The sequence below is a fragment of the Squalius cephalus genome (assembly GCF_949319135.1).
Source record: "Squalius cephalus genome assembly, chromosome: 18".
NCBI classification, from domain to species: Eukaryota; Metazoa; Chordata; class Actinopteri; order Cypriniformes; family Leuciscidae; genus Squalius; species Squalius cephalus.
In genome coordinates this window covers 635,824-663,323 of record NC_137139.1, presented here as the reverse complement: position 1 = coordinate 663,323, position 27,500 = coordinate 635,824, and the positions used below count along the sequence as shown (strand labels likewise).

General features: G+C 44.4%; 2 protein-coding genes across 3 annotated transcripts in view; one reads left to right on the top strand and one right to left on the bottom strand.

Moving 5' to 3' along the window:
• The window catches only part of l1camb (L1 cell adhesion molecule, paralog b), a 77,395-nt gene extending 64,509 nt beyond the window's left edge, over positions 1-12,886 (top strand). For both annotated transcript variants that reach the window (XM_079848760.1, XM_079848759.1), the window contains 2 exons: positions 10,140-10,209; positions 10,400-12,886. In XM_079848760.1, the coding sequence (XP_079704886.1) occupies positions 10,140-10,209; positions 10,400-10,664 (335 nt within the window). In that variant the 3' untranslated portion in view covers positions 10,665-12,886. The remainder of the gene's footprint in view (positions 1-10,139; positions 10,210-10,399) is intronic.
• An 8,964-nt stretch (positions 12,887-21,850) lies between these two features.
• The window catches only part of samhd1 (SAM domain and HD domain 1), a 44,185-nt gene continuing 38,535 nt past the window's right edge, over positions 21,851-27,500 (bottom strand). The window contains exon 16 of the mRNA XM_079848391.1: positions 21,851-22,733. Within this exon, the coding sequence (XP_079704517.1) occupies positions 22,539-22,733 (195 nt within the window). The 3' untranslated portion in view covers positions 21,851-22,538. The remainder of the gene's footprint in view (positions 22,734-27,500) is intronic.

The window sequence follows — 27,500 nt, the reverse complement described above, 5'->3', positions numbered from 1 at the left end:
TCACTCACTCACTCACTCACTCACACACTCACTATCAGTCACTCACTCACTCAGTCACTCACTCACTCACTCACTCACTCACTCACTCACTCACACACTCACTATCAGTCACTCACTCACTCAGTCACTCACTCACTCACTCACTCACTCACTCACTCACTCACTTAAACAGTCAGTCAGTCACTCAAAATCGACACTCAGAGACTGTGTGCCAAATCACACCCTATACCCTCATTCACTATTCCCTACATTAGTTCACTAATATAGTCCCCTTGACAGAGTGAATGTAAAGAAGTGAGTGAATTGAGACACTGATGAACTCCTGATAAGCAGAATCACTGAAGGACAGAGAAACAAGAACAGAAAAAAGAGAAACACAAGAACTAAAACTGACTTCCAGCCACACTGAGTGTGAAACCAGTTTACAAACCAGTTTACGATTTCTTTCATACATGTACAAAAGTTCTTGTTGAGAATTAACAGATATTTAGTTGTTGATGTTGTATTGAATATAATAAGGTTTGTAGTCACCATGATGGAGATCAGTGTTTGCTTTAGTTGGTCTCTTGACCCTTGACTTTATAACATTAGTTTCTCTCTGGCTGGTGTAACTGTGAGTTTATGAAACACAATTGTTATGGGAAGAACAAGCCAAAAAGAAGATAATCAGGTGTTTTTGGTTGTTGTGATGATGCCATAATCACCCTGGACATCTCTGATTCTCTGATCTCATCCTGTGTACAAGCTTTTATATTTATGGGTATTTCATATTTATCATATATCTGTGAATCTACAATAGGAAATACAGCAACATTTCTGTAACCAGTTATTCTGAATGATATTGGAATCATATAGTGCATTAAAACATTTTGAACTCCTGCTTGACTCAGACACACACAGACATCAACAATCAGCACATGAATCTCAGGATTAAATACATTAAATCAGGATTTTGATACAGGGTTAAACTCTGAATGAGATTAGTGAATGAATTTTGTCATCATAATCAATATAACAAACTGCATTCACAAACCATGTGTGTGCACAAGTGTTGTTTGCAAAAACACAGTTCAAGCAATAAGACAAAAACTAATGTTAAAAAGTCAAGGGTCAGCATCCCACCTAAAGCAAACACTGATCTCTATAATGGTAACTTCAAACCAAACATTTTCAATTAAACATCTCATTAACAACTTCTGTAGATGTATGACAGAAATAAAGTCATACTGTTAATAATAAGTGTAATAATGTGTAATGGCTGGAAGTCAGTTGTATTTCTTGTGTTTCTCTATTTTCTGTTCTAACAGCAGGTGTTCATCACTAATGCTCAACAATCACTTACATATTCTCTTAATTATCTCACTGCAACACTGTCTCAATGTTACTTTTACTCTTTGTAGTGTGGATTTCCCTGTGGGGTTGAAAGGGTTAACAGTGTAAGATAAAGACACACCCACTGAATGTATTTTACAATAATAAACTGTAAGTTATAAAACAGGTATATACTGTAACACTGTTGCCAGTAGTTTACTGTAAAATCTAGTTTGGGTCACCATTGTGCAGAAGAGTAGAGCCTGTGCTTCAGTCCAGGAGAAGATCTACAAGCATTGATGATATGCTGCATGTTGCTTTATTTAACAGGCGTGACTGTGTAGTTGCTGGTCCAGTGGAAATCTCTTTATTTACAAAAGTTTTTAGTGGCCTCAAATTAAATAAGTTCACAGTAATACTTTGCTCATAATATTAGTGCATTATACATTTTAGTTAAAGGTCCCGTTCTTCGTGATCCCATGTTTCAAACTTTAGTTAGTGTGTAATGTTGCTGTTAGAGCATAAATAATATCTGTAAAATTATAAAGCTCAAAGTTCAATGCCAAGCAAGATATTTTATTTAACAGAAGTCGCCTACAGTGAACGGCCCGTTTGGACTACATCCCTCTACTTCCTTCTTTAATGACGTCAGTAGTTCAGTTTCTTGACTTACCTCCGCCCACAGGAATGCTCCCTCAACTCTACCGAAATTCGTTTATGTACTTGCGCACTTCTAATAACTTACTGTGTTTACTCAGCTGGTGATTTTCTTAAGAAAAACTGACGCTTCATCTTTTGTGTGATGTACAATAAACTTTATTAAACTCATCAGTATATGTTTGATCATCATTCAGACAGCAGACTTGTAGGCTATTAATAAATAATGGATACATACAAGCAGATGACAAATACGTTATAATAACCGTAATTAAACTACTAAACTATACCTGTTCCATCTCTATACAGCACTCTGACTCTGTAGGCATTATTGTCCGACTCGAAATGAACGCCGTTACTGAGAGTTTCTGATATTATCATCATTCCGTGAGATGAAATTGTCCTGAGAGACTGAGGCTACGTTTACACGGAAACGATCTGAAGAGAAAACGCAAAAGTATTTATTCTGCGTTTAGACGAGCGTTATGTGGGGGAAATCTGCGTGCATATGGTGACGCAAAAGTGTGTGAAATTCAATGTAGTATGCACTCCAGGCGGCTAGGTGGCAATGTGAAGCACTGATCGGTGCCTTCACTGTCTAGCAGACTTTTGCGTTTTTACCGTTTAGACGTGGAGCGTTTTTAAGATTTCCACTCTGGAGGGTGGTTTCACTTTTTTGCGTTTTTAAGCCCCAAAAACGCCGTCGCCGTCTAAACGAAAGGCACATCTGATAAAATATTTTTACGTTTTCACCCGCGAGCGTTCTCGTGTAAACAGGGCCTGAGCGCGAGCTCATGAAGCTCCGCCCCCTGTGCCATACAGCAGTAGCTTATTTGCATTTAAAGGGCACACACTAAAACAGCGCGTTTTTCTGAGCCCCAAAAAATGACAATTTAAACATGCTGTAAAAATACGGGACCTTTAAAGGTCCCGTTATATGCCCCTTTTCACAAGATGTAAAATAAGTCTCTGATGTCCCCAGAGTGTGTATGTGAAGTTTGAGCTCAAAATACCCAACAGATAATTTTTTACAGCATGTTTAAATTGACATTTTTTGGGGCTCAGAAAAACGAGCTGTTTTAGTGTGTGCCCTTTAAATGCAAATGAGCTGCTGCTGGCGACCCAGGGGGCGGAGCTTCATGAGCTCGCGCTCAGTCTGTCAGGACAATTTCATCTCACGGAATGATGATAATATCAGAAACTCTCAGTAACGGCGTTCATTTCGAGTCGGACAATAATGCCTACAGAGTCAGAGTGCTGTATAGAGATGAAACAGGTATGGTTTAGTAGTTTAATTACGGTTATTATAACGTATTTGTCATCTGCTTGTAGGCTATGTATCCATTATTTATTAATAGCCTACAAGTCTGCTGTCTGAATGATGATCAAACATGTACTGATGAGTTTAATAAAGTTTATTGTACATCACACAAAAGATGAAGCGTCAGTTTTACTTCAGAAAATCACCGTAAGAGCTGAGTAAACACAGTAAGTTATTAGAAGTGCGCAAGTAGCCAGTAGAGATGAGGGAGTATTCCTGTGGGCGGAGGTTAGTCAAGAAATGGTTCTAGTGACATCATTAAAGAAGGAAGTAGAGGGATGTTGTCCAATCGAGCCGTTTTTTGTAGTCAACTTCTGTTAAATAAAATATCTCGCTTGGCATTGAACTTTGAGCTTTATAATTTTACAGATATTATTTATGCTCTAACAGCAACATTACACACTAACTAAAGTTTGAAACATGGGATCACGCAGAACGGGACCTTTAATACATTTAAACGACAGTTGGTCAATTTAAGGCAGTCGGTTTCTGCAAGTGATATTAGTTAAATCAAGTTTAAGTATTTTACAGTAACACTGTATATTACAGTAAATAACTGTACAATTAACAGTACATTACTGGCAGTGTTACAGTGTTTACTGTAAAAAAGCCTGGTAAGGTCTAACAGTGTATATTTTACATCTGATATACACATTTAGATGAAATATGCCATTCTCATTAATGAAGCACTTAAATGACATGAAATCATTACCGAGAAGTTATTATTTTTTATATTTTAATAAATAGAAATATTTGTTGTGGATGCGATGCTTTTGAACACTTTTCCTATGGCATGATGTGTTTTAATATTTTAACTATAGTGAGGATCGCTTAGCGCATGATAATAGAAGAAATCATGGTCTGAGAAAATAGTCACGCAAATAATGATCGATAATACAATAAGGCCTATCTATTTCCATTAAATCTATAAAGCAATTAAAAATACTCTTTGGCCAGTGAAAAAGATTGAGAAAGCTTTCTCTGAAATGTATTTTATACTGTTTGACTTATTTATTGAAAACAAGGCAAGGATTGGCTACTAAATGATTTTTAGTAATGTAATGTGATGCCACATCCATATCTCATATTTTCCTAGTGTCTTGTACCATTAAACATGTGGATGAATATGCATATGCAAAAGTATGCAGATGAGGATATGCATAGTAAAACTAGGCGTTGTAAGCTCCATTTATAGTTATTTAAACTAAGGCGGAGCTAAAGACCCCCAGGGAAGATCTGGTGGAACTAGAAACCACCACGGCTGATCAGGTGAAACTGTAACACAGAGCACAGAGGGGTAAGGGTTGGCCTCAGGGGCCGTGTCAAAACCGGCTGGGAGCTCAAGGGCGTCCTCCATAGTCATAACGGGACCTGAAGGGTTTTCTGGCTCGACCTCTGTGGTCATGTCAGGGCATACAGGCAGTTCAAGAACGACCTCTGTGGTCATATCTGGGCAGACAGAGGGTTCGCTGGCAACCTCCGTGGTTGCATCAGGACAGACAGAAAACTTAGGGACGACCTCCGTGGTCACATCAGGGCAGACAGAGAGTTTGTGAGCAGATGCCGTCACCCCTGGCAAAACTAGCTCTGGTGCCACCGCCTCAAGAGAAGCTGAAACATATGTGACCCAGACACAAAATGACCATCCCCATAACGGGGAGTACAATTGACAGTGGAAGAACTTCTGTGACCCCCAGACTCTATACCACCACAGAGATGCCGGCTGCTAGCATCGACATTAGCGATGTGTCCTCCAAACTGGAAGTCAGTCTCAAACGCCTAGGGACTGCCTTGGTAGCTTCAGATGACGTCTGGAGACTCTGGTGCGGCGGCCATGACGGCTGGAGACTCTGGTGCGGCGACCATGAGGGCTGGAGACTCTGGTGCGGCGGCCATGATGGCTGGAGACTCTGGTGCGGCGGCCATGACGGCTGGAGACTCTGGTGCGCCGGCCATGACGGCTGGAGACTCTGGTGCGGCGACCATGACGGCTGGAGACTCTGGTGCGGCGGCCATGACGGCTGGAGACTCTGGTGCGGCGGCCATGACGGCTGGAGACTCTGGTGCGGCGGCCATGACGGCTGGAGACTCTGGTGCGGCGGCCATGACGGCTGGAGACTCTGGTGCGGCGGCCATGACGGCTGGAGACTCTGGTGCGGCGACCATGACGGCTGGAGACTCTGGTGCGGCGGCCATGACGGCTGGAGACTCTGGTGCGGCGGCCATGACGGCTGGAGACTCTGGTGCGGCGGCCATGACGGCTGGAGACTCTGGTGCGGCGGCCATGACGGCTGGAGACTCTGGTGCGGCGGCCATGACGGCTGGAGACTCTGGTGCGGCGGCCATGACGGCTGGAGACTCTGGTGCGGCGACCATGACGGCTGGAGACTCTGGTGCGGCGGCCATGACGGCTGGAGACTCTGGTGCGGCGGCCATGACGGCTGGAGACTCTGGTGCGGCGGCCATGACGGCTGGAGACTCTGGTGCGGCGGCCATGACAGCTGGAGACTCTGGTGCGGCGGCCATGACGGCTGGAGACTCTGGTGCGCCGGCCATGACGGCTGGAGACTCTGGTGCGGCGACCATGACGGCTGGAGACTCTGGTGCGGCGGCCATGACGGCTGGAGACTCTGGTGCGGCGGCCATGACGGCTGGAGACTCTGGTGCGCCGGCCATGACGGCTGGAGACTCTGGTGCGGCGACCATGACGGCTGGAGACTCTGGTGCGGCGACCATGACGGCTGGAGACTCTGGTGCGGCGGCCATGACGGCTGGAGACTCTGGTGCGGCGGCCATGACGGCTGGAGACTCTGGTGCGGCGGCCATGACGGCTGGAGACTCTGGTGCGGCGGCCATGACGGCTGGAGACTCTGGTGCGGCGGCCATGACGGCTGGAGACTCTGGTGCGGCGGCCATGACGGCCATGACGGCTGGAGACTCTGGTGCGGCGGCCATGATGGCTGGAGACTCTGGTGCGGCGGCCATGACGGCTGGAGACTCTGGTGCGCCGGCCATGACGGCTGGAGACTCTGGTGCGCCGGCCATGACGGCTGGAGACTCTGGTGCGCCGGCCATGACGGCTGGAGACTCTGGTGCGGCGGCCATGACGGCTGGAGACTCTGGTGCGGCGGCCATGACGGCTGGAGACTCTGGTGCGGCGGCCATGACGGCTGGAGACTCTGGTGCGGCGGCCATGACGGCTGGAGACTCTGGTGTGGCGGCCATGACGGCTGGAGACTCTGGTGCGGCGGCCATGACGGCTGGAGACTCTGGTGCGGCGGCCATGACGGCCATGACGGCTGGAGACTCTGGTGCGGCGGCCATGACGGCTGGAGACTCTGGTGCGACGGCTGGAGACTCTGGTGCGGTGGCCATGACGGCTGGAGACTCTGGTGCGCCGGCCATGACGGCTGGAGACTCTGGTGTGGCGGCCATGACGGCTGGAGACTCTGGTGCGGCGGCCATGACGGCCATGACGGCTGGAGACTCTGGTGCAGCGGCCATGACGGCTGGAGACTCTGGTGTGGCGGCCATGACGGCCATGACGGCTGGAGACTCTGGTGCGGCGGCCATGACGGCTGGAGACTCTGGTGCGGCGGCCATGACGGCTGGAGACTCTGGTGCGGCGGCCATGACGGCTGGAGACTCTGGTGCGGCGGCCATGACGGCTGAAGACTCTGGTGCGGCGGCCATGACGGCTGGAGACTCTGGTGCGCCGGCCATGACGGCTGGAGACTCTGGTGCGGCGGCCATGACGGCTGGAGACTCTGGTGCGGCGGCCATGACGGCTGGAGACTCTGGTGCGGCGGCCATGACGTCTGGAGACTCTGGTGCGCCGGCCATGACGGCTGGAGACTCTGGTGCGCCGGCCATGACGGCTGGAGACTCTGGTGCGGCGGCCATGACGGCTGGAGACTCTGGTGCGGCGGCCATGACGGCTGGAGACTCTGGTGCGGCGGCCATGACGGCTGGAGACTCTGGTGCGGCGGCCATGACGGCTGGAGACTCTGGTGCGGCGACCATGAGGGCTGGAGACTCTGGTGCGGCGGCCATGATGGCTGGAGACTCTGGTGCGCCGGCCATGACGGCTGGAGACTCTGGTGCGGCGGCCATGACGGCTGGAGACTCTGGTGCGGCGGCCATGACGGCTGGAGACTCTGGTGCGGCGGCCATGACGGCTGGAGACTCTGGTGCGCCGGCCATGACGGCTGGAGACTCTGGTGCGGTGGCCATGACGGCTGGAGACTCTGGTGTGGCGGCCATGACGGCTGGAGACTCTGGTGCGGCGGCCATGACGGCTGGAGACTCTGGTGCGGCGGCCATGATGGCTGGAGACTCTGGTGTGGCGGCCATGACGGCTGGAGACTCTGGTGCGGCGGCCATGACGGCTGGAGACTCTGGTGCGGCGGCCATGACGGCTGGAGACTCTGGTGCGGCGGCCATGATGGCTGGAGACTCTGGTGCGGCGGCCATGACGGCTGGAGACTCTGGTGTGGCGGCCATGACGGCTGGAGACTCTGGTGCGGCGGCCATGACGGCTGGAGACTCTGGTGCGGCGGCCATGACGGCTGGAGACTCTGGTGCGGCGGCCATGACGGCTGGAGACTCTGGTGCGGCGGCCATGACGGCTGGAGACTCTGGTGCGGCGGCCATGATGGCTGGAGACTCTGGTGCGGCGGCCATGACGGCTGGAGACTCTGGTGCGGCGGCCATGACGGCTGGAGACTCTGGTGCGGCGGCCATGACGGCTGGAGACTCTGGTGCGGCGGCCATGACGGCTGGAGACTCTGGTGCGGCGGCCATGACGGCTGGAGACTCTGGTGCGGCGGCCATGATGGCTGGAGACTCTGGTGCGGCGGCCATGACGGCTGGAGACTCTGGTGCGGCGGCCATGACGGCTGGAGACTCTGGTGCGGCGGCCATGACGGCTGGAGACTCTGGTGCGGCGGCCATGACGGCTGGAGACTCTGGTGCGGCGGCCATGTTATGAAGTGGCTCTGCTGTTGGGACCAGAGCATGTGAGTGAGAATCTCCGCTCATCGCTCACGGAACTGTTCACCCCTCCGCTCCCCCGCTCAAAGCTACATCAGGCCGCTCCGCTCATTATCGCTCAGCGCTCAACGAGGTTTGCTTCGCGCTCCACTCAAATCGCCCCCCGCTCGCTCCGAAAAAGGAAAAAAATCTACATGTATATCACTTTTAGCTTACCTCCTAAAGAACTAATGAGTAACAACAACATTTTTCAAATATAAATGTTTTATTTCAAATTACACAAAAAGTCCTGTAAAATTAAATGAATAAATGGGCCTAATAATATAAATAAAAATGATATAAACAAAAATATACATATACATTTTTTAAAAGTAAATTAACTATAAGGCCAGAATTTTGATACGTGAACTTTTGCAACGCGCACGATTAAAATTTAAATTGGCTTCCATACACACAAACTGCTGTAAAATTAAACGAATAAATGGGCCTAATAATATAAATATTATTACGGACGACACAAATTCGGCTAAATAAAACGAACCATTAGGTCTACTTGAATGAAAAAACTAATTTATTTGAATATTACGCTATATTTAATTTACACTTTGTTACAAGTTACCGTATTCAATTTGCTAACCTTTTGTTGCGTGTTCGCGTAGGTCACATTCATGTTTTCGAGAGATGTGTCTTTTGAGATTCCAAAATGAATCTTTGCTGACTGAAACGATGTCTCCACATTCGTTTTCTTGTACCACATTATCATTGTTAGTTAGTTATATTAATAGTAGCCTACACCTGTATGACTTCTCATTTTCCTTTTTGAAGTAGCCTACTTTTTGAACTCCATTATTGAGCCGAGTTTTGACTGAAAATAGTCTACTGTTGATGACTGTGCAAGACAGATGGATCCTGGTTTAGGTTTGACTGAGCATGCTTCAGACTCGTGGTGTGAGCTGAGCGAAATTGGAGCGGGAAATAAGGCGACGCTCCGTCCTTTTAAAAATGCCGCTCTGCGCTCTGTCCAAGATCCGCCCGCTCCCGCTCCCGGCTCGCTCCCGCTCCACTCCGCTCACATGCTCTGGTTGGGACCACCGGTCTGGAAGGTGCTGAAAGCACAGTACTAATGACCATCAGAACTGGACATGCTGGAAACTGTGGTGGTCCAAGCTCTGTTGTTGATGCATACTGCTGATTTTACAGGTTTGTTTAATCCATGACTATAGAAGTCTTTCAAAACGGCATTCTTCCAGTTTAAACAGTTGACTAGAGCACAGAATTGAGCTGTGTATTCCTCAATGGTACAAATACCTTTTTGAAGGAACAAAATGTTCTCTCCTGAATCCATGTGTGGCGAAGTCTTTTGTTGAGGATCCAAACACAGACGTTTATTAAAGGGTAATCAAAACAGTCCAAACAATGACAGAGTCCAAGGCACAGGAAAACGGAGAAATCCAGGACAACGGGCAGAAGATCAAAACCAAGACACAGGAAACCAGGATACAAAGGCAATGCAATACAGACACATACAAGACTTTGCATCAAATGACTGAATTAACCAGAGTCATGAGTTGACAAGGTAAATGATACACAGCTGATAGCAATCAGGGCTGATGAGTCTGGGCAGCGATATCTGGGAAATGTAGTCCATAATAGAATGACAATGAACAAGAGGGGAGTGCCCTCTGGTGGACATCCAGGAACAATTGTATGTTTTATACACAGTGAAAACAGCATTTGTTTGACCGAAACTCTAGGTCTATATAGCGGTGAATGTATGCAATAGTGCTGCTATGTTTATAGGGTTGTCAATGAAAGAGACATTCTGAATTTATGGTGCGTTCTATTTTTTGGGTTTCAGTGAAAGATAAAGAGGAGGGTCAGGTGGATGCTGTGCCCCGAACAAAAGATGACGCGTTTGGAGAGTACAGGTAAGCGCAGTTAGCCAATTGTGTCACATTATAGTGTCAATAATTCTCTCTGTTCACAAGTCTCTCTGCTTTCATGCTTGCGCACATAGATCTCTGGAGAGGTAAGAACATTCACTGACTCCGTCATCCATGTACACTGACTGTTTCCTGCTGGACTGTAACCGAAACCTCTGGTCTGTCTCTCCATCAGTGATAATGAGAAGTGCTCCATCAGTCAGCCGTCTGTCTGCGAGAGCAAACGCAGCAGTAACGACAGTCTAGCCGACTACGGAGACAGTGTTGACATCCAGTTCAACGAGGACGGCTCCTTCATTGGCCAGTACAGCGGACGCAGGGATCCACACACTCACGCCGGTCACGACAGCTCGGGCGCCACGTCTCCCGTCAATCCCAACATGCCTCCACCCAGCATCAGCTTCCCTACTTCTGTGACAGGAATTCTGGGGCCAAATTAACACATGCATGTCCCTGACCATTTGAATGAGAGGCACTGATGGTATTAGACAGGATATTACTATATGACGAGAGAAACATCATCCATAAACACCACCGGCTTCACACTCACATAACGACACACATGCATCCGACAGACGCCAATAAAGTGCAGGACAATTGCTTATAACATTCCATCCAAGCACTGAAAACTGTTTACAATGCTCACCTTGCTTCTTCCCAGTTTACAGCAAGTGATGTTTGAACTGGAAGAAGTTCTCTTGCTGAACTCCGGTAGAATAAGGTGTGATAGACTACAGACGCAGCCAGGGGAATACGGCCATTCGAGAGTTCAGGACAGATTTTGGCCTTGTTCACATGGCGCACAAATGCAACTCGTTCTGAAAATGATATCTGTAGGAGTGACTGCCAGCACTGTCTTTTTCTGAATCTGATTGTTTATAAAGCATAGTCAATATTTGCTGTATCTACAGTGCATTGGTTGCTGTAGGAAATAACGTAATAACATAGTAGATGTCAGCACTATGGCTTCTACTGTACAACAGAAAAGATAATGTTGACAGGACACTCTGATACATGAGACACAGCTCACTTTTTAGTGAGCAACACAACAAACAAATGCAGTGAAATTGAATTGACAGTTCGGGCTAAGATTTGAATTGGCTTTGTAAAAACGACTGTTCAGTTTCTCACTGTTCGAGCTAAAGACTTGAGCCGAGCAGATTTTTGCTGCGTCTCTGAACAATGCCTTATGTAGAAAACATCAGCTAGAATCACTGCGATGTTCCTGTGCAATCACAGGTAACAGTTTGAAAAGAGAAAATCCTTTCACATTTCATTATCATTTGAAGGCATACTTTCCCTATTTGTGTTTAAAAAATGTTAAAATTGGTTTTAGTATTTTTTGGTTGTATTCATATGCACGTTCTTATTTTTTTTTTTTATGAAATACATGTATATACATCATATATTTTATTTCATAGAGGCTAATATATTTTGATTTATACATATCATCATATTATTTATTTATTTATATATAATTTTTTTCTTTACACATTACGTGTAATGTTTGTATCTTTAATTTTTTTATTCATGTTTTATAATACAATATGTATGAACAATTAGTATCCTACCATGTGTGTCTCTCTGTGTCTTAATAATCAAATTTCAGGGCTTTTAACGTGTATCATTTGTATTGTTGCCCAAGTGTGTTACCCAAGTAAGCTTTTTAAATAATGGTGTTTTTGATGCAATTTATTACGTTAAATCCCTTTGAGTACATACAGCCGCTGCACTAAAGCCAAATTTTGTGCTTTTGACACTAACATATATTTTTTAACTTTCTTTTTTTCAACTAGAATTGATATCCTGCAGCATATAACAGCATGAGATGTAGTGCTAGGCTAGTTGATGTAGTGTGAGGCTGTGTCTGCTGTTCTCCTGTAACGCTGAGGCTAAACCCCGTCGTGTTGCCTTACAGAGTTTGATGACTCCCGTTCTTGAGTGTCTGTCATCAGTCCATCAGCTTGCAAATAATAACACTCAAGCAGTGCAAATGATGTACAGTAAATTATTACTAACAATAACAGTCATACAATATAATCTATCACACATTTGTCATCAGTTGTTCTTTCTAGTGTGGGCATTCTTTGAAATAAATGTAGTCAGGCTGTTCCTGTCTGTATTTAGTGTATTAAAGGAAATGGCCTGAGGGCAGTGACTTCAGCTTATGATAAATAGACACAAACTGATGTCGAAAAGAACATATTGATGGTTCTTATTCTGAATGTAAGTAATCTTTTACAATTATTATTTGGTATGTTTTCACCTTTACTATCTTTATTATTGTCATATTTATACCATATCCATGGTCTCATGCTCAATTATAGATTTAGCGTTTAGAGCACTGATTTCATAGTGTTTTATTGATATCATTCTGGAGCGTTTGCTGGCTCTATCCACAGAGCAAAAACACCTTCAGACAGTGATTATGGCTTTGAGTTCACAACTTAATAACATTATTTGTTTTATATAACACATGCCACTCATAAACCATCCTGAATTGTACCGATTAAAGTCATGCTGCGACCGCCTGGTTAAAATCAGAATATTAGGAATATTTACAACAAATGTATGTAGCCTGTGTACGCATTAAAATCTATTTTCCTACAAAAAGAACTTGAGTAAAACGGGTGGAAGTGCAGTGCATGGCTTTATTAGAAAAGAGCTCAAGTGAACCCACACAGTGAGCACGTCACCATCCTTCCCAGCTTTATGGGATATCTTGATAATGTATGTAACCTTCTCTTACCTCTGCCTTCTATTTTTAAATCTAAGCACTAAAATGACAATAAAAAGGTAGTCAGTGTGGTATTTCAAACAATAACTGCCTCTGTGAGTAATAACTGAACTCTGGTGAGAGATAAGTCATGATGGACTATATCTGTAATGTTGCGGGAATACAAGTCAAGTATGGAGCTTGTCAGCGATGCTTCTTTAGCCCCTGTGCTGTATCTAAAAATACAATAAAATAAAATGACATGATGATTATGCAGAAAATAATGTGTAACACGTTTTACTTCAATGTTCATTTAATTGAATTGACTGGATATGTCTTCATATTTCTTGCACATACATTCCACATTATTAATTGCAGCTAAATATTAGTCACAAGCCTGAAATTGACTGCACTTTTTCATTTGTCATTAATTAATTTATGATAAAAAATAATTGTGTAACCCTCAAGAGCATGAAATACAATAAGAGCTGTGTAATGAGCAGGGCGGGGCCAAGAGCAGTGGGAACGGAGCGAGCTTAATGAACGACACCTATGAGTCACACCAGTCTCGAGTCCCACAGAGGAGCTCCGGAAGGATAAAAGGAGGATTTACATCAGTGGAAGACGAGAGAGGACCAGGCCTGGGACTTTTAAGTTTAAGTGCGGCAGTCGTCCTTGAGGGGCTGCCACTTACTTTTGTTGTTTATGTTTATTTTGTCATTAAAGTTACGTTCATCGTTTGCTTGAATTGGGAACATCATTACATTGGTGCCAAAACTGGGGAGGGCTGTTAAAGGGCCCTCGGCACTGCAGAAAATGTATGGTGCATTTGAGTATGGGTTGAGCAGAGTCTGCCGGCCACCGGCCCACTGACCTGCGAAGGTTGTTTCATCCTGACATTTATATGCTCCAGGAAGTCTGACATTTTTGATTTTGTGAAAAGTGCATGCGGTGAACTTTTAAATACTCCTATTGTTCAACATTTTGAGAAGACGTTTTAGATGTGATACATTTCAAACATTTTTTATTTTTTAAATATTGGTTTTGCTATGGTGAGGCAATAAATGTATGGCAGAAAAATGGTGCATTGATTGATTTAGATCAATTTTGAGTTGTATGTTTTGTAATCTCTACACACAGGTTTTGGGTGATTCAACTCAATAGTGTAAGAACAAATGATTCACCAAGCAGGAGTGCCGGGAAGGCAAAACTTAATTTTCTTTATTCTTAATAAGGTGTGGGAGAGGGGAGAGGGAAAAAACTGTAAACTGAGGTATTACTTCCTTCTTGAGTTGGCCCTTGTTGCATCAAATCACTCCGTCTGGAAGGGAGGCAAAGGAGATGAAGAATATCCCAAAAATATCCCCACAATTTTTCAATGTCCCATTTGACAGCAAGACATTCTTCTCAAGGAGTAACAACTTACGGCTAACATACATGACCGGGTGCTCCATACCATCATGCACCTGGGACAGCATTGCTCCAATCCCTACTTCTGCTCTCCTTCTTTGGTCCACTTCACCTGGTTTGGGAGGTACTTGCGGGTCAGTTCGTTTAGGGGGGCTGCTTTTGTGACAAAGCCAGGGATGAATGTACGGGTAGTAACCAACTAGCCCAAGGAAGGTGCTCACCTGTTTATTGGTTTGTGGCTGGGGTCAAAGGTTTCACATTTCCTCTCCCAAAGGTGTACCCAGATAGTTGGCCTCTTCTTGAGCCTCTGAACACTTACTTGGGTTTGCTTTTAGACTCGCTGCCCGTAATGCCTGTAAAACAGCCTCTAGATGGTGATGTTCTTACCAACTCCTGCTGTGGACAACAATGCACTAGCATATTGTTGGTGGGGGCAGAGAACTCTATCCATGAGTCTTTGAAATGTTGCGGGAGCCCCGTGGACCCCAAAGGGAAGAACCCGGCATTGCAAGGCCCCCTCAGGAGTGGAGAAGGCTGTCTTCGGTTTGGCTTGAGAGGTTAGAGGCACTTGCCAGTATCCTTTGGTCAGGTCAAGGGTCGTGATGAAGCGTGCAGGGCCCAACTGCTCAATTAGCTTATCTATTCTTGGCATAAGGTAAGTATCAAACTGGGAAATTAGAATCGTGTGTTCCCATCTGGTTTTGGTACTAGGATCACGCACTTTGGAACTCCTCTATAACTCCTAAATCCAGCATTTTCTTTACCTCCTCCCAGATGGCTTCCCTTTTAGCTTCTGGAATCCTGTAAGATTAAAGTCTGAAAATCTTCCCAGGTTCTGTTATTATATTATAGGTTATAAGATGGGTCTGTCCAGGGAGATCAGAGAAGATGTTGCGGTTTTGCCAAAAAAGCTCTCGTTACTCCTACCTCTGCATAGGGGAGAGTTGATTACCCATCTTCACCTTGGGGGTTACGGGGAGAGGTGGGAGGGGTGATAGGTTTACATTTACATTTACATTTATTCATTTAGCTGACGCTTTTATCCAAAGCGACTTACAATTGCTATATATGTCAGAGGTCGCACGCCTCTGGAGCAACTAGGGGTTAAGTGTCTTGCTCAGGGACACATTGGTGTCTCACAGTGGATTCGAACCCGGGTCTCTCACACCAAAGGCATGTGTCTTATCCATTGCGCCACACCACCCACCTATTAATGCCACGGTCTCAAGAGGTTTATGTGGTAGATTCGCTGGCCATTCCTGCAGCCGGGTTGGCACACTCTGTAGTTGACTGGGCCTGTCCACTCTACAATTTCATAGGATCCAAGCCACCTGGTCAGAAATTTGCATTTATTGGATGGGATTAAGACTAATACCTTCTCACCAGGGTGAAACTCTCAAATCTTTGCCCCTCTGTTTTATACCCTGGCCTGCTGTTGTTGGACCTGATCCTTGCCATTCGGTCGTGCATCTGTTCTACATGTTCAATGACGGTGTGATGTTGTGACAGCTGCTGTTTCCAACTTTCCTTGGCGAGGTCCAGCATCCCTCAAGGTCATTGCCCATCGAGGAGCTTGAAGCGTGAGAAACCGTTGAATCTCTGTGAGACTTCTCGAACAGAGAACAAGACATAAGGTAACAGATATTCCCATTTTTGTTAAACCTCTCCACAAGCCCATCAGTCTAGGGGTGGAATATGGAGGTTATGAGTTGCTTCACCTTCAGTTTGTCAGCAGGTCTCTTTCATCACCATAGACATGAAACACGAGCCTTGGTTCGTAAGGATTTCGTCAGCTATCCCCACCCAGCTGAAGAGTTGGACCAGGTCCCTTGCCACCGCTTTTGAGGTGGTTGATCAGAGGTATTGCTTCTGGGAATCGGGTGGCATATTCGAGGAGGACAAGAATGTACCTGTGTTCCCAGTTGGACTTTGGCAGGGGCCCCACAATGTCCAGCACAATCCTGCTGAAAGGGGTTTCAAGTAATGGCAGAGGGAGAAGGGGATTTTGATACGTTACCTTGAGGCTGTGGAGCTGACACTCCAAACAGTGGCGACAACAATCTTGCACTCCTTCTGGGTCTTCTTAAGGCAGTAACAGTGGGGTCGGAGCAACCTTCCTTACCTCTATTATCGTTGAGGGGCTCCTTTGAGGCTCAGGCTCAGGAACAGATACAGGCTCGGAAACAGACACAGGCTTGGGAACAGGAACAGTTCTTGGGACAGTAACAGGTCTAGGAACATGAACAGTTCTTGGGGCAGGAACAGGTCTAGGGACAGTAACAGGTCTAGGAACATGAACAGTTCTTGGGGCAGGAACAGGCTCTGACGTGGCGGTGGCCATCTTTGCTGAGGGCTTGACAGGCTTGACGTGAAGAAGCTCTAAAAGGGTGGTCTCGACGGGACGGGACAATGAAATAAGAGGAAGACATCTGTATTGTATACAAAGAAATGTGGGGGTGGAAAGAACAATTGTTAATAACAGGAAAAAGGATGTGGTAATGACTAGATTACGTATTGGGCATACAACACTAAATAAAAATTTATAAAAAATAGGTAAACATGAAACTGGTAATTGCGATAAATGTGGATATCCAGAAACAGTAAATCATATATTACTATAGTAAGATTTAAATTATTATTATTATTTTCCTTAACCAAGTGTATTCAACCAGGTAGTGCTCCATACTCCAATCCAGTAGGTGGCGGACAATGCACCTTTTAGTTGGTGTGCCAACCGCCATTTAAACAACAGAAGAAGAAGAAGAAGAAGAAGAAGATTTTAGGAAAGAGTATTTGGAGTGTGGGATTACTCTTAGTCTTTTTGGGCCTGGATATTGTCATAGCCAGAATACACGCGTGAACGTCTTAAAAATGTATATATTTATATGGGAGTCACGACTTTTGCACCAAAATAAACACCCTGGACTGTGAATTCTTCTTCATCGTCATTGATTTTACACCTTCACCGTCGTACACCCTAACAGCTACGTTCAGACTGTCAGTCCAAATCCGATTTTTGTGCATATACGATTGAAATCCCATCAGATTTAGCAAGTGTGAACACCCAAAAATTCTGTGAAATGAGATTTGTACAAATCTGTTTCAGGCTACATTCATATGTGGTTTGAAATCCTATTTAAATCACATTTCTGGAAATCTGTTTCAGTCTGACCGCTCTGATCAGATTTCGTGTGGATTATGTGACTTTCTCACGCCACATAAAATGTAAACGTCAGACGTTGTTATAGAAAACATGCTGAAAGTCGCTGCAGAAATGTCTCGGTAACGTATGTAACCCTCGTTCCCTGAAGGAGGGAACAGAGACATCACATCGGTGACAGATGAATAGGAATCTCGCTAGAGAGACCAATCTACTTTGAGTGTAACTAAAACGAGCCAATGCACATTGGCATGTAATAATTGCATTAGCTGCTCTGCCTCGCAGCACAGGTATATAATGAGCAGCAGGGGCATTGCATCTTCAGGTTTTCGCTGAGGCGCCGAGCCGGTGACCTGGCCACGTAGCGGGGTACAGCAGTTGTGGTGACGGGACGAGACGTTACCTATCAGTGGGTCACTCTCGACATCACGTCAGTGACTGACAAATAGAAAGCCGCTGGGCCTTGTCGGTGGTTCCTGCAGTTAGGATGTTTTGGCAGAGTCTGTGGTCTACTTCCCCAAACATAACGTCTGTTCATCCAAAGATCTCTACTGCCAACTTCTCCCTCAACTGTAGCTGATACTTTACAGTCTGAATAGCACTGAAGGTTGACATGTTCATGCTTGTTCTTCTGGAGTCAATTATACTGTTAATCAAGTACATGATGATGATTCCACTACAGGACCGTGGAAGATTGAGAGTGCTGCTTTCACCACTTGGTTGAAGGCTGGATACCTCCCTGTTTTCATCACTTGGGTCCACCACTCCACCACATTTTCTCCCTCCTTGTAAGTGGCCAGACAGGAATCCACATTGTGCTTGATGATTTCCATGTGCACATCACTCTCTGCTGGTAAAAGGTGTTTCATCATGGAGGCCAGTTTTTTTGAGGCAAATATCAGTCAGTGAGTGACCCCTTATGTGTATGCCAGGTTAAAGAGATGTGTTTTTAGTCTAGATTTACTAGGTCACATGGACGGAAGTGATGACACCAGGATCACTGTGGGATGACGGCGAGCTGGTGTAGGGAGTGTGATGCTCTGGACAATGTTCTGCTGGGAAACCCTGGGTTCAGCCATTCATGTGGACATAAATCTGACGCCTGCCACCTACCTAACATTGTTGTAGGCCAGGTACAAGCCCTTCATGTTCCCTGGTGGAAGTGCCCTCTCTCAGCAAAATAATGCACACTGCACACATTGTTCAGGAAGGGTTTGAGGAATATCATGAAGAGTTCAAGGTGTTGCCCTGTCCTCCAAATTCCCCAGACCTCAATCCATCTGAGCATCTGTGGAATGTGCTGGACCAACAGATCTGATCCACAGCAGCTCCACCTCACACTCTACAGCAGTCATTCCCAAAGGCAAGTGGGTCGCGGGAGATTTTGTATGGGTCGCCAAGTCGAGCACTATTTTTCAGTGTGCTATATACTCTTGATTAAAATTTATATGTGTAGTTCACCAATTAGCCGCACGAGGGAGCTCGTCGGTTTCTTCTTCTGCTTTTTTTTTGGTTCTTTAGCTGCGCTCTGCACTCGGCAACCAGCCATAAAAATGGATGCTTGGCTAATTAAGAAGAAAAAGCCAGCTAAAGACCAGGCTAACACTTCCAACAGCCAAAATACCGTCCCCGAGGGAGGCCAGCTTGAAAATAAACTAGCTAATGTTAGCAAAGCTACTTCAAGTGAAAAACGCCATAATGATGAAGAATGTGAGGAAAGCGGAACCAGTGGATGCTTTCGACCAGACACCCGAGCAGGTACTTCTGAGGATTTGGGAGAACAGCCTCCAAATAAGAAAAGAAAAACAAGACCAAGGCCATATAAAGACTACTTCCTGAAATATGGTTTTGTTAATTATTCCAAAATGAACCAAGAAGCTCGACCCATGTGTGTTATATGCAGCGAAAAACACGCAAATGAGAGTTTAAAACCAACTAAACTAAAAAGACATTTGGAAACACTTCACTTCGACTTGGCAAAGAAACCTCTGGATTTCTTTCAAAGGAAGGCACAGGAGATTGAATCATCAGCTGAGCTTCTCCGTAGAAATGTGACATTAAATGACAAAGCCCAGCTAGCATCATACATGGTTTCTTAGCGTGTGGCCAAAGAGAAGCAGCCCCATACTGCTGCAGAAAAACAATTCTGCCTGCCGCAATAGACATGGTTAGCACGGTTATTGATGAAAAAACCGCACAAAAATTAAAATGCATCCCCCTGAGTAACAACACTGTTCCCCGAAGGATAAATGACATTTCAGACAATCTTGAGGAACAGCTCATAACAAGATTGAAGGCGGCAGGGGAATTTTCAATCCAGCTGGATGAAAGCACCGACGTCTCGGACTGCGCAACTTTGTTGGTATACGTAAGGTACGTGTGGGAAACAGAATTTGTGGAGGGTTTATTATGTTGCTTGAATATTCCTACTGGAACGAAAGGTGAACAGATATTTTCTGCACTGAACAACTACGTGGTTACAGAGTGCGGGTTGAGCTGGGCCAACTGTAAAGGCATAACGAGTGACGGGGCTGCAAATATGACGGGCAGAAACAGCGGAGTTGTGAAAAGAATCAAGGAGGCAGCTGGTAAAGACATCGTGTGGAATCACTGTTTCATTCACCGCCAGGCTTTGGCATGCAAAGGAATACCCCCCGAGCTTGACAAAACATTGAAAGAAGTCATTCGTGTTGTGAACTTTATTAAAGGCAGCGCACTCAACAGTCGGCTTTTTGATCAGCTGTGCGCCGGCATGGGGGCGGACCACACCCGTTTACTGTTTCATACTGAAGTGCGCTGGCTCTCCAAAGGTAGAGTCCTCACAAGAATATATGAACTGAGAAATTAAATTCATGCTTTTCTCCTTGAGAAAAAGTCTTCAGTTGCAGAGCTGTTCACTGAAGAATGGCTTTTTACAGTGTCATATCTGGCGGATATCTTTTCATCTCTCAACGAGCTATGTTTGAAACTGCAAGGACAGAATGATGATGTTTTCCAAAACTGGAAACACATTCTCACCTTCCAAAAGTCTCTGAAGCTGTGGCTTGCACGACTCAGAAGTCCTAAACCCAGCCACTACATGTTCCCTACTGTGTTACAGCACATAGAGGAAAATGATGTCACTGACACACAAGTGAAACACCTGACTGGGCTTATAGTGACACACCTAGTTGCACTCATTAATAACTTTGAGCACTATTTCCCTAAGGACAGATATGACATTTTGAATGATAAAAGGTGGATCCAAAATCCCTTTGATTTTGAAAGTCCAGAGTCACTGCTGGAGCTTGGACTAACTGCTTCTGGAGAAACCGAACTGTTACAGCTGAGCAGTGACCAGACACTTAAAAGAAGACATGAATCCATGACATTATCATCATTTTGGGTAAGCATTTCATCTGAATACTACGGTGGCCGAGAGAGCTCAACGCGCTGCAACTGAAGAAAACACATGCAAATAGAAAAAAACACCCGCAAATTAAGAAAACATCTTCATCAGTTTCACAACACATGTGTGCTCCAAATACTCACAACACAACCAAATACAGAAACACGCTGCAAATAGGACAGAACACAACGGAAATGTTTCCGGGGAACCCAATAAGTGACGTTAGTTAGTTATTAACTTCGGGGCCGCTAACACACACTGTTCTAACAGAAAACTTTGGTGGCTCGAGAACGCAAACTTTGACATCGGTTCCAAGGTGCAAGTTTCACAGATATTTTAAAACCGTTATCACCGTGTAAACCTCAAAAGCGTGAATCTGTGACGCGTACACATGCATGCTGTGTTTAGTCTATAGGTAAGCGCGTTTAAATATATGTGTGCAGGCGCGTAGTCTTTCTTTACAAATTGACATTGCTAAATTACTCGTCTGGCCTGCAAAATACAGAATTTTTATGTTGTGACCATTTTAAAACTAAGATATTTGATCAAATCTAAACAGCCATTAGTGGGGAATTACAGAAGTGAATGTCAGTGTAGAGCTTTTACTGCCAAATCTGGGACAGACACATTATTCATCTCTCTCAGTCCTTTACTTAGTGAATCACAAGCTTGTTCTCTTCTGTACTGTACATCCACCAGAGGAATCACATCACAAAGCAAAAGTAAAGCATAAATATATCATGAACATAAATGAATATAGAACACTACCAACACAAAGCCTGCTAGAGAAGAATCAGCCTTTCTCTGTGCACTGCCCTTTTAGCCCTTTTGCTGGAAAGCCACACTTATATCTGTATGCTGCGCAGGAATCCTGAGATGCTGGTGGAGTTTGCATTGATTCAACACTACATCAGAAACATCTCCATGCACAACATGCATTGCTACTTCTTTCTTTCTTTTTCAGTACAACTGACTTGATGTGATTGTGCTGTGATGAAACATTTCAACAGACTTAAACGAGTTTAAGCAAGCACAACACAATCATGGAGATTTTGGTTTACAGCAAAGCCCTGTATTGATAACATGAGAACATTTGAAATAAGATCCAAGAAAATCGCTGAGAACAAAAGGGTCATACCAGCAACATCCACTACTGTTATATAAAGTATTTCAAGTAATAAAAAACATTCTGCTCAAATATAGATAATAAAATATCCATTGTCATCACATTTGAGAAAAGACCCAGTATAATGAAAATGAGCACATTCATGTGTGAGCCGAGGGCTGTTCAACAAAATAATCAAGTAACAGAGAGTCCCTAATAAAACCTTTTAAATAAATAAAAATGAACAAAAGAATGCCAAAAAGCATTGACCTTTCCCCCTGCGTGAGAGCATGATAGTGGAGAGAGACATGATCGTTCATTCTGGAGCGAATGGTAAAGCGTCTCGGTGTCAGAGGGGTGACCTGCATTAAAACCCTGATGAAGAACATGATATTAAAGCTGAAAATAAAACTCAATAGAGGAAAATACCATTTAAATGAAGTTTGAAAACACTTTGATTGACTGAGCATCTCCTCAATTATCCTCAATCTGAAAGCTAGGCTGGTTGAGATCCCTAAGAGCCGAGGACAGTTTTTCAGAGCTTGCTTTCTCCCTGAGCTTGAAAAAGGTTCACTTTCACACTGCGTCCATTCTTCTTGGGCGTTTGATCTCGAGCTCCCGGACGCACGCCTTCACTGTAGTCATCGGCCTCGCTGTCACTGTCGTCCCGCTCCAGCGTGTGCCAGTCCCGCTTCAGGGGCGTGAGCTCTGGGGCGATTACATCTCCATCCTGGAACACACACACACGTTCACCCGTTACCCGACGCCTACAGGATCAGTCCACACACACACACACACACACACACACACACACGTTCACCCGTTACCCGACGCCTACAGGATCAGTCCACACACACACACACACACACACACACACACACACACACACACACACACACACTCACCCGTTACCCGACACCTACAGGATCAGTCCACACACACACACACACACACACACCCGTTACCCGACGCCTACAGGATCAGTCCACACACACACACACACACACACACGTTACCCAACACCTACAGGATCAGTCCACACACACACACACACACACGTTACCCAACACCTACAGGATCAGTCCACACACACACACACACACACACACACACACACACGTTCACCCGTTACCCGACGCTTACAGGATCAGTCCACACACACACACACACAAACGTTCACCCGTTACCCGACGCTTACAGGATCAGTCCACACACACACACACACACACACACGTTCACCCGTTACCCGACGCTTACAGGATCAGTCCACACACACACACACACACGTTCACCCGTTACCCGACGCCTACAGGATCAGTCCACACACACACACACACACACACACACGTTCACCCGTTACCCGACGCTTACAGGATCAGTCCACACACACACACGTTCACCCGTTACCCGACGCTTACAGGATCAGTCCACACACACACACACACACACACACACACGTTCACCCGTTACCCGACGCTTACAGGATCAGTCCACACACACACACGTTCACCCGTTACCCGACGCTTACAGGATCAGTCCACACACACACACACACACACACACACACCAGGGCTCGACATTAAGGCTTGTCTGCTTGTCCGGGACAAGTGGATTTTTTTTGTAGGACAAGTGGAATAGAAAATTAGTTGTCCCACTGGACAAGTTAAATTTCAAACAAAATAAAATGGCATGTTACTTCACGTTATGTGCCACTCATTACGTCTATAATTTTACATATTTAATTTTACCGATTTGAGACGTCGCATAACTGCCAGATTCAAACTGTGCTTTCGCGCGTTGGCTGGTGCTGAGCCAGAGTCGGACGCATACAGCGCTGTCATATATCACAACTAAGCAGTGTTTTCAACCTCATAATGTTTATTTTAGGTTTCAGATATTTATATACACATAAGCACGAGTAAAACAATACATTTGGAGTCTGTAAAATACACACTGATGTCTGTGGAAGCAGCAATAACAATCTATTCAAATATAATTTGCCGACATGTGTTATTCATATATCAGACAAACATAGTGGAAGTAACTATAAAGTTTACTCTATTCTTCTCAGTTCACCGGCCACTTTCTTGCATTTATTTCGGGAGAAACTGATGAATTCACGTGCTGTAAATCCGACTGACAGGACAACATTGTGGCGCCCATCTCGGCACGTGACTCCTCACTCTCAATAAAGGTTTTTAAACAACCAAACACACTCACTCACACGTATTTGAGAATCGGAATATCAGATAGGCTGATTGATGACATGGTAAGCAAGCTTGTGAATATGTTGAATAAAAAAGGAAAAGTGAAATAAAAGCGACAAATCTGTCATACAGTATTATTGTGACGCGTCGCCATGGAAACATTAAAGGGAAAGTTCGCCTTGAAAAAACTCACTCTGGATGGTGTCAGTTAGAATATTTTAAACTTACGCGTGAAAGGGTTAAAGAAAAGATCGAAAATAAATATTTGTGTGTGCTGTAAAGTGGTTAGAAAAAAAATAAATCGGAATCGGCAGGTCAAACTCAATGAAAAACCGGAATCAGCCTAGAAAATTGTAATCGGTGCATCTCTATGTCTACAAAATTATTTTAGATATAGTATACAGTAAGTCTAGCTAGCTTGCAAATACTGAGGATACCTACAAGAGTCACCACTTCCTCTGGTGATACACTGCGCACCAGCGTGCAAAGTATTACTTTGTATTATGGAGTCTGGAGATCTGGAGTCTGGAGATCAGGGCCTGAAATTAACACCCGACCACACGCCAAATGCGGGTGAATTCTGCAATTGGCGGGTAACACTGTCAATCTACCTGCCACACTGGCAGGTAGCCAATAAGAATCGACCCTTCGCGGGGAGTTTGATTGACGGCTATCTGGCCAATCATAATCCGCCTTTTTTTTTTGTCCGACAAAGCAGTCAGGAGAGTTCAACGTTGGATGATTTGAACTTGAAAAAACGGAGTGTACTGAGTAGACCTACTGACATCTTTCCGCAGTTAAAACTACATTCCTTCTTATGTTCATTCATGTTTATTTTATGCTATAAATTAACTAGAAGGAAGAGATGATCGGTTCACAAGCAGCTTTAACTGAGGCACCACAGCGATCTGTCAAGACACATTACAGAGCCACAAAACGGTATTGTCTAAATTTCTTTAAAAATGACCAAATTTTAACGTTGATACTTTGTTTAAAATCAAAAGTAACCAGGACTGTCTTGTCTGTCAGTGTGTTGTCAGTGTCCTCCTCTCTGCTGCGCGATGTGTTTTTCATTGCGTGAGATCATGGTTTGGCGTGAGCTCGGTGTAGCTTGTCGGACATAGCAACAGTAACTAAAGCGGCTGGGTCTTTGCGGTTTTTTTTTTTTTTTTTTTTTTTTGCAACTGTTGTTATTTGACATTTAAACGAAGTCAGCCATACGCACCAAACGCGAATATGCGTCTAAATTTAGACGCATATTCGCGCCTGACGCGCTATTCGCGTCCGGTGTGAACGCACCATAACGGTTCCTGAACGCTGTAACTAACAGCTGCCCAGCGATCAACACAGCCGCGTGTGATTTGTTTACATAGAATACAGATATAGACCGAGTGCAGCTCGTAGGCTAAGAGTTATTATTACTTGTATGGATCTCGTTAATAACTTGACAGCACTTAAATGTGTATTCTTACAAGTTAAAGAACAAATGTTTGTGCAGTTCCTTTTTTTTTCACCTTTTATGAGGCAAAAAAAAAAAAAAAAAAAAGAAAAACTGGCTGGTAAAAAGTCACAGTGGCTGGTGGTCAAAAAAGTTAACTTCAGGCCCTGCTGGAGATCCTTATTTCTTGTAGAAGGGGAAACTCTGTTCTTGGGACACGTTCCTTTCTACTGTTTCAACTGAATTTTATTAATATTGATAGTGTTTGGATGCTTTCAATGGTTTGTTTGAATTCTGCATTAGCAAAAAAAAAAAAAAAAAAAAAAAAAAGATAAAATTATAAATCTTTACCCGGACAAGTGACTTTTGTGCATGGACAAGTAAAACATAAATTTACTTGTCCGAAGGACAAGTGCCTCAAAAAGTTAATGTCAAGTCCACACACACGTTCACCCGTTACCCGACGTCTACAGGATCAGTCCACACACACACACACTAGGGCTGGGTATCGATTCAGATTTTACAAATCGATTCGATTTCGATTCTCAAGCTCTCAATTCGATTCGATTTCGATTCTCGATTCGATTTTCGATTTCGATTCTCGATTCGATTTTCGATTTTGATTCTAAATTCGATTTCGATTCCACTCAATGAATAGCCTATATATTTAATACAAATCCTATATTTATAAAAAAAAAAAAGAAAAAAAGAAAGTAAAGTGAACATAAGTTTGGAAGTGGTTAATTAATAAAAAGAAATTAAGAGCTACCAACCTGTATATTAAACTCTATTTATTTTAGGTACACTTGGGTACATTAAAACAGAACCCAACTCTATATTTCAAATGCATACAATAAATAGACAGAATTTTGATGCAAGATGAAAAATTGATGCTGAAAATTGGACAAGTCAGACCAGTCGCATGCCTTGATCAAACAGGTTAAAAATCCTCATATAAACCCATAAAAAAAAAACTTGCATATATTTTATCTGTCTAGGTAGGACATATAGGCCTACAGAAATTGAATAAAGTTATCAAACAGTCTGCGATGCATTAATTCTAAAGTATATATAGACTAATCCTTATTAAAGTTACAAAAGTTATTTAGTCAAGAGCAGTGAGTGTTTTTATCTGTTCCCTTTGTTCTTTGATTAACTTTAACGACAGAGATAATTAGTGGCTACTGTGTACTGTCCCTTTAAGAGACCAACCGCTGCTAACAGAGACGCGGATCTCACACGCGCCTCATCATTCACGTTCATCATAAGACTGCTCTTATGTTATGAAGATACTCGACAAAAAGACATTTTGGCATAATTGTGTGTGTTATTGTTCGTTCAAGCACGAAAGAGAACTGTATATTCTGGGCTGTCTTGTGCGCACGCACGATATCAGCGCGAGTCTTTCTGTGTGTCACAGGACATTCACGTCATTGCGTAGGCTTGACATCGCGATTGCGATATGATTAATTGTGCAGCACTAGTTGAGGTTATTTTATGATTAAGATAAAACAAACATAAAATCTCACAGCATTAGCTATAAAATGGAGTTTGCAAGCCTATGAACAGTGGAGGAAAACTAATACTGGCTTTTGGGTAATAGATAAATAAATATGGAAAAAAATCGATTCGTGGCGTTTGAGAATCGATTTTGAATCGACCACATTTTAAAAAACGATTAATCGAAAAATCGATTTTTTTGCCCAGCCCTAACACACACACACACACACACACACACACACACACACACGTTCACCCGTTACCCGACGTCTACAGGATCAGTCCACACACACACACACACGTTCACCCGTTACCCGACGTCTACAGGATCAGTCCACACACACACACACAC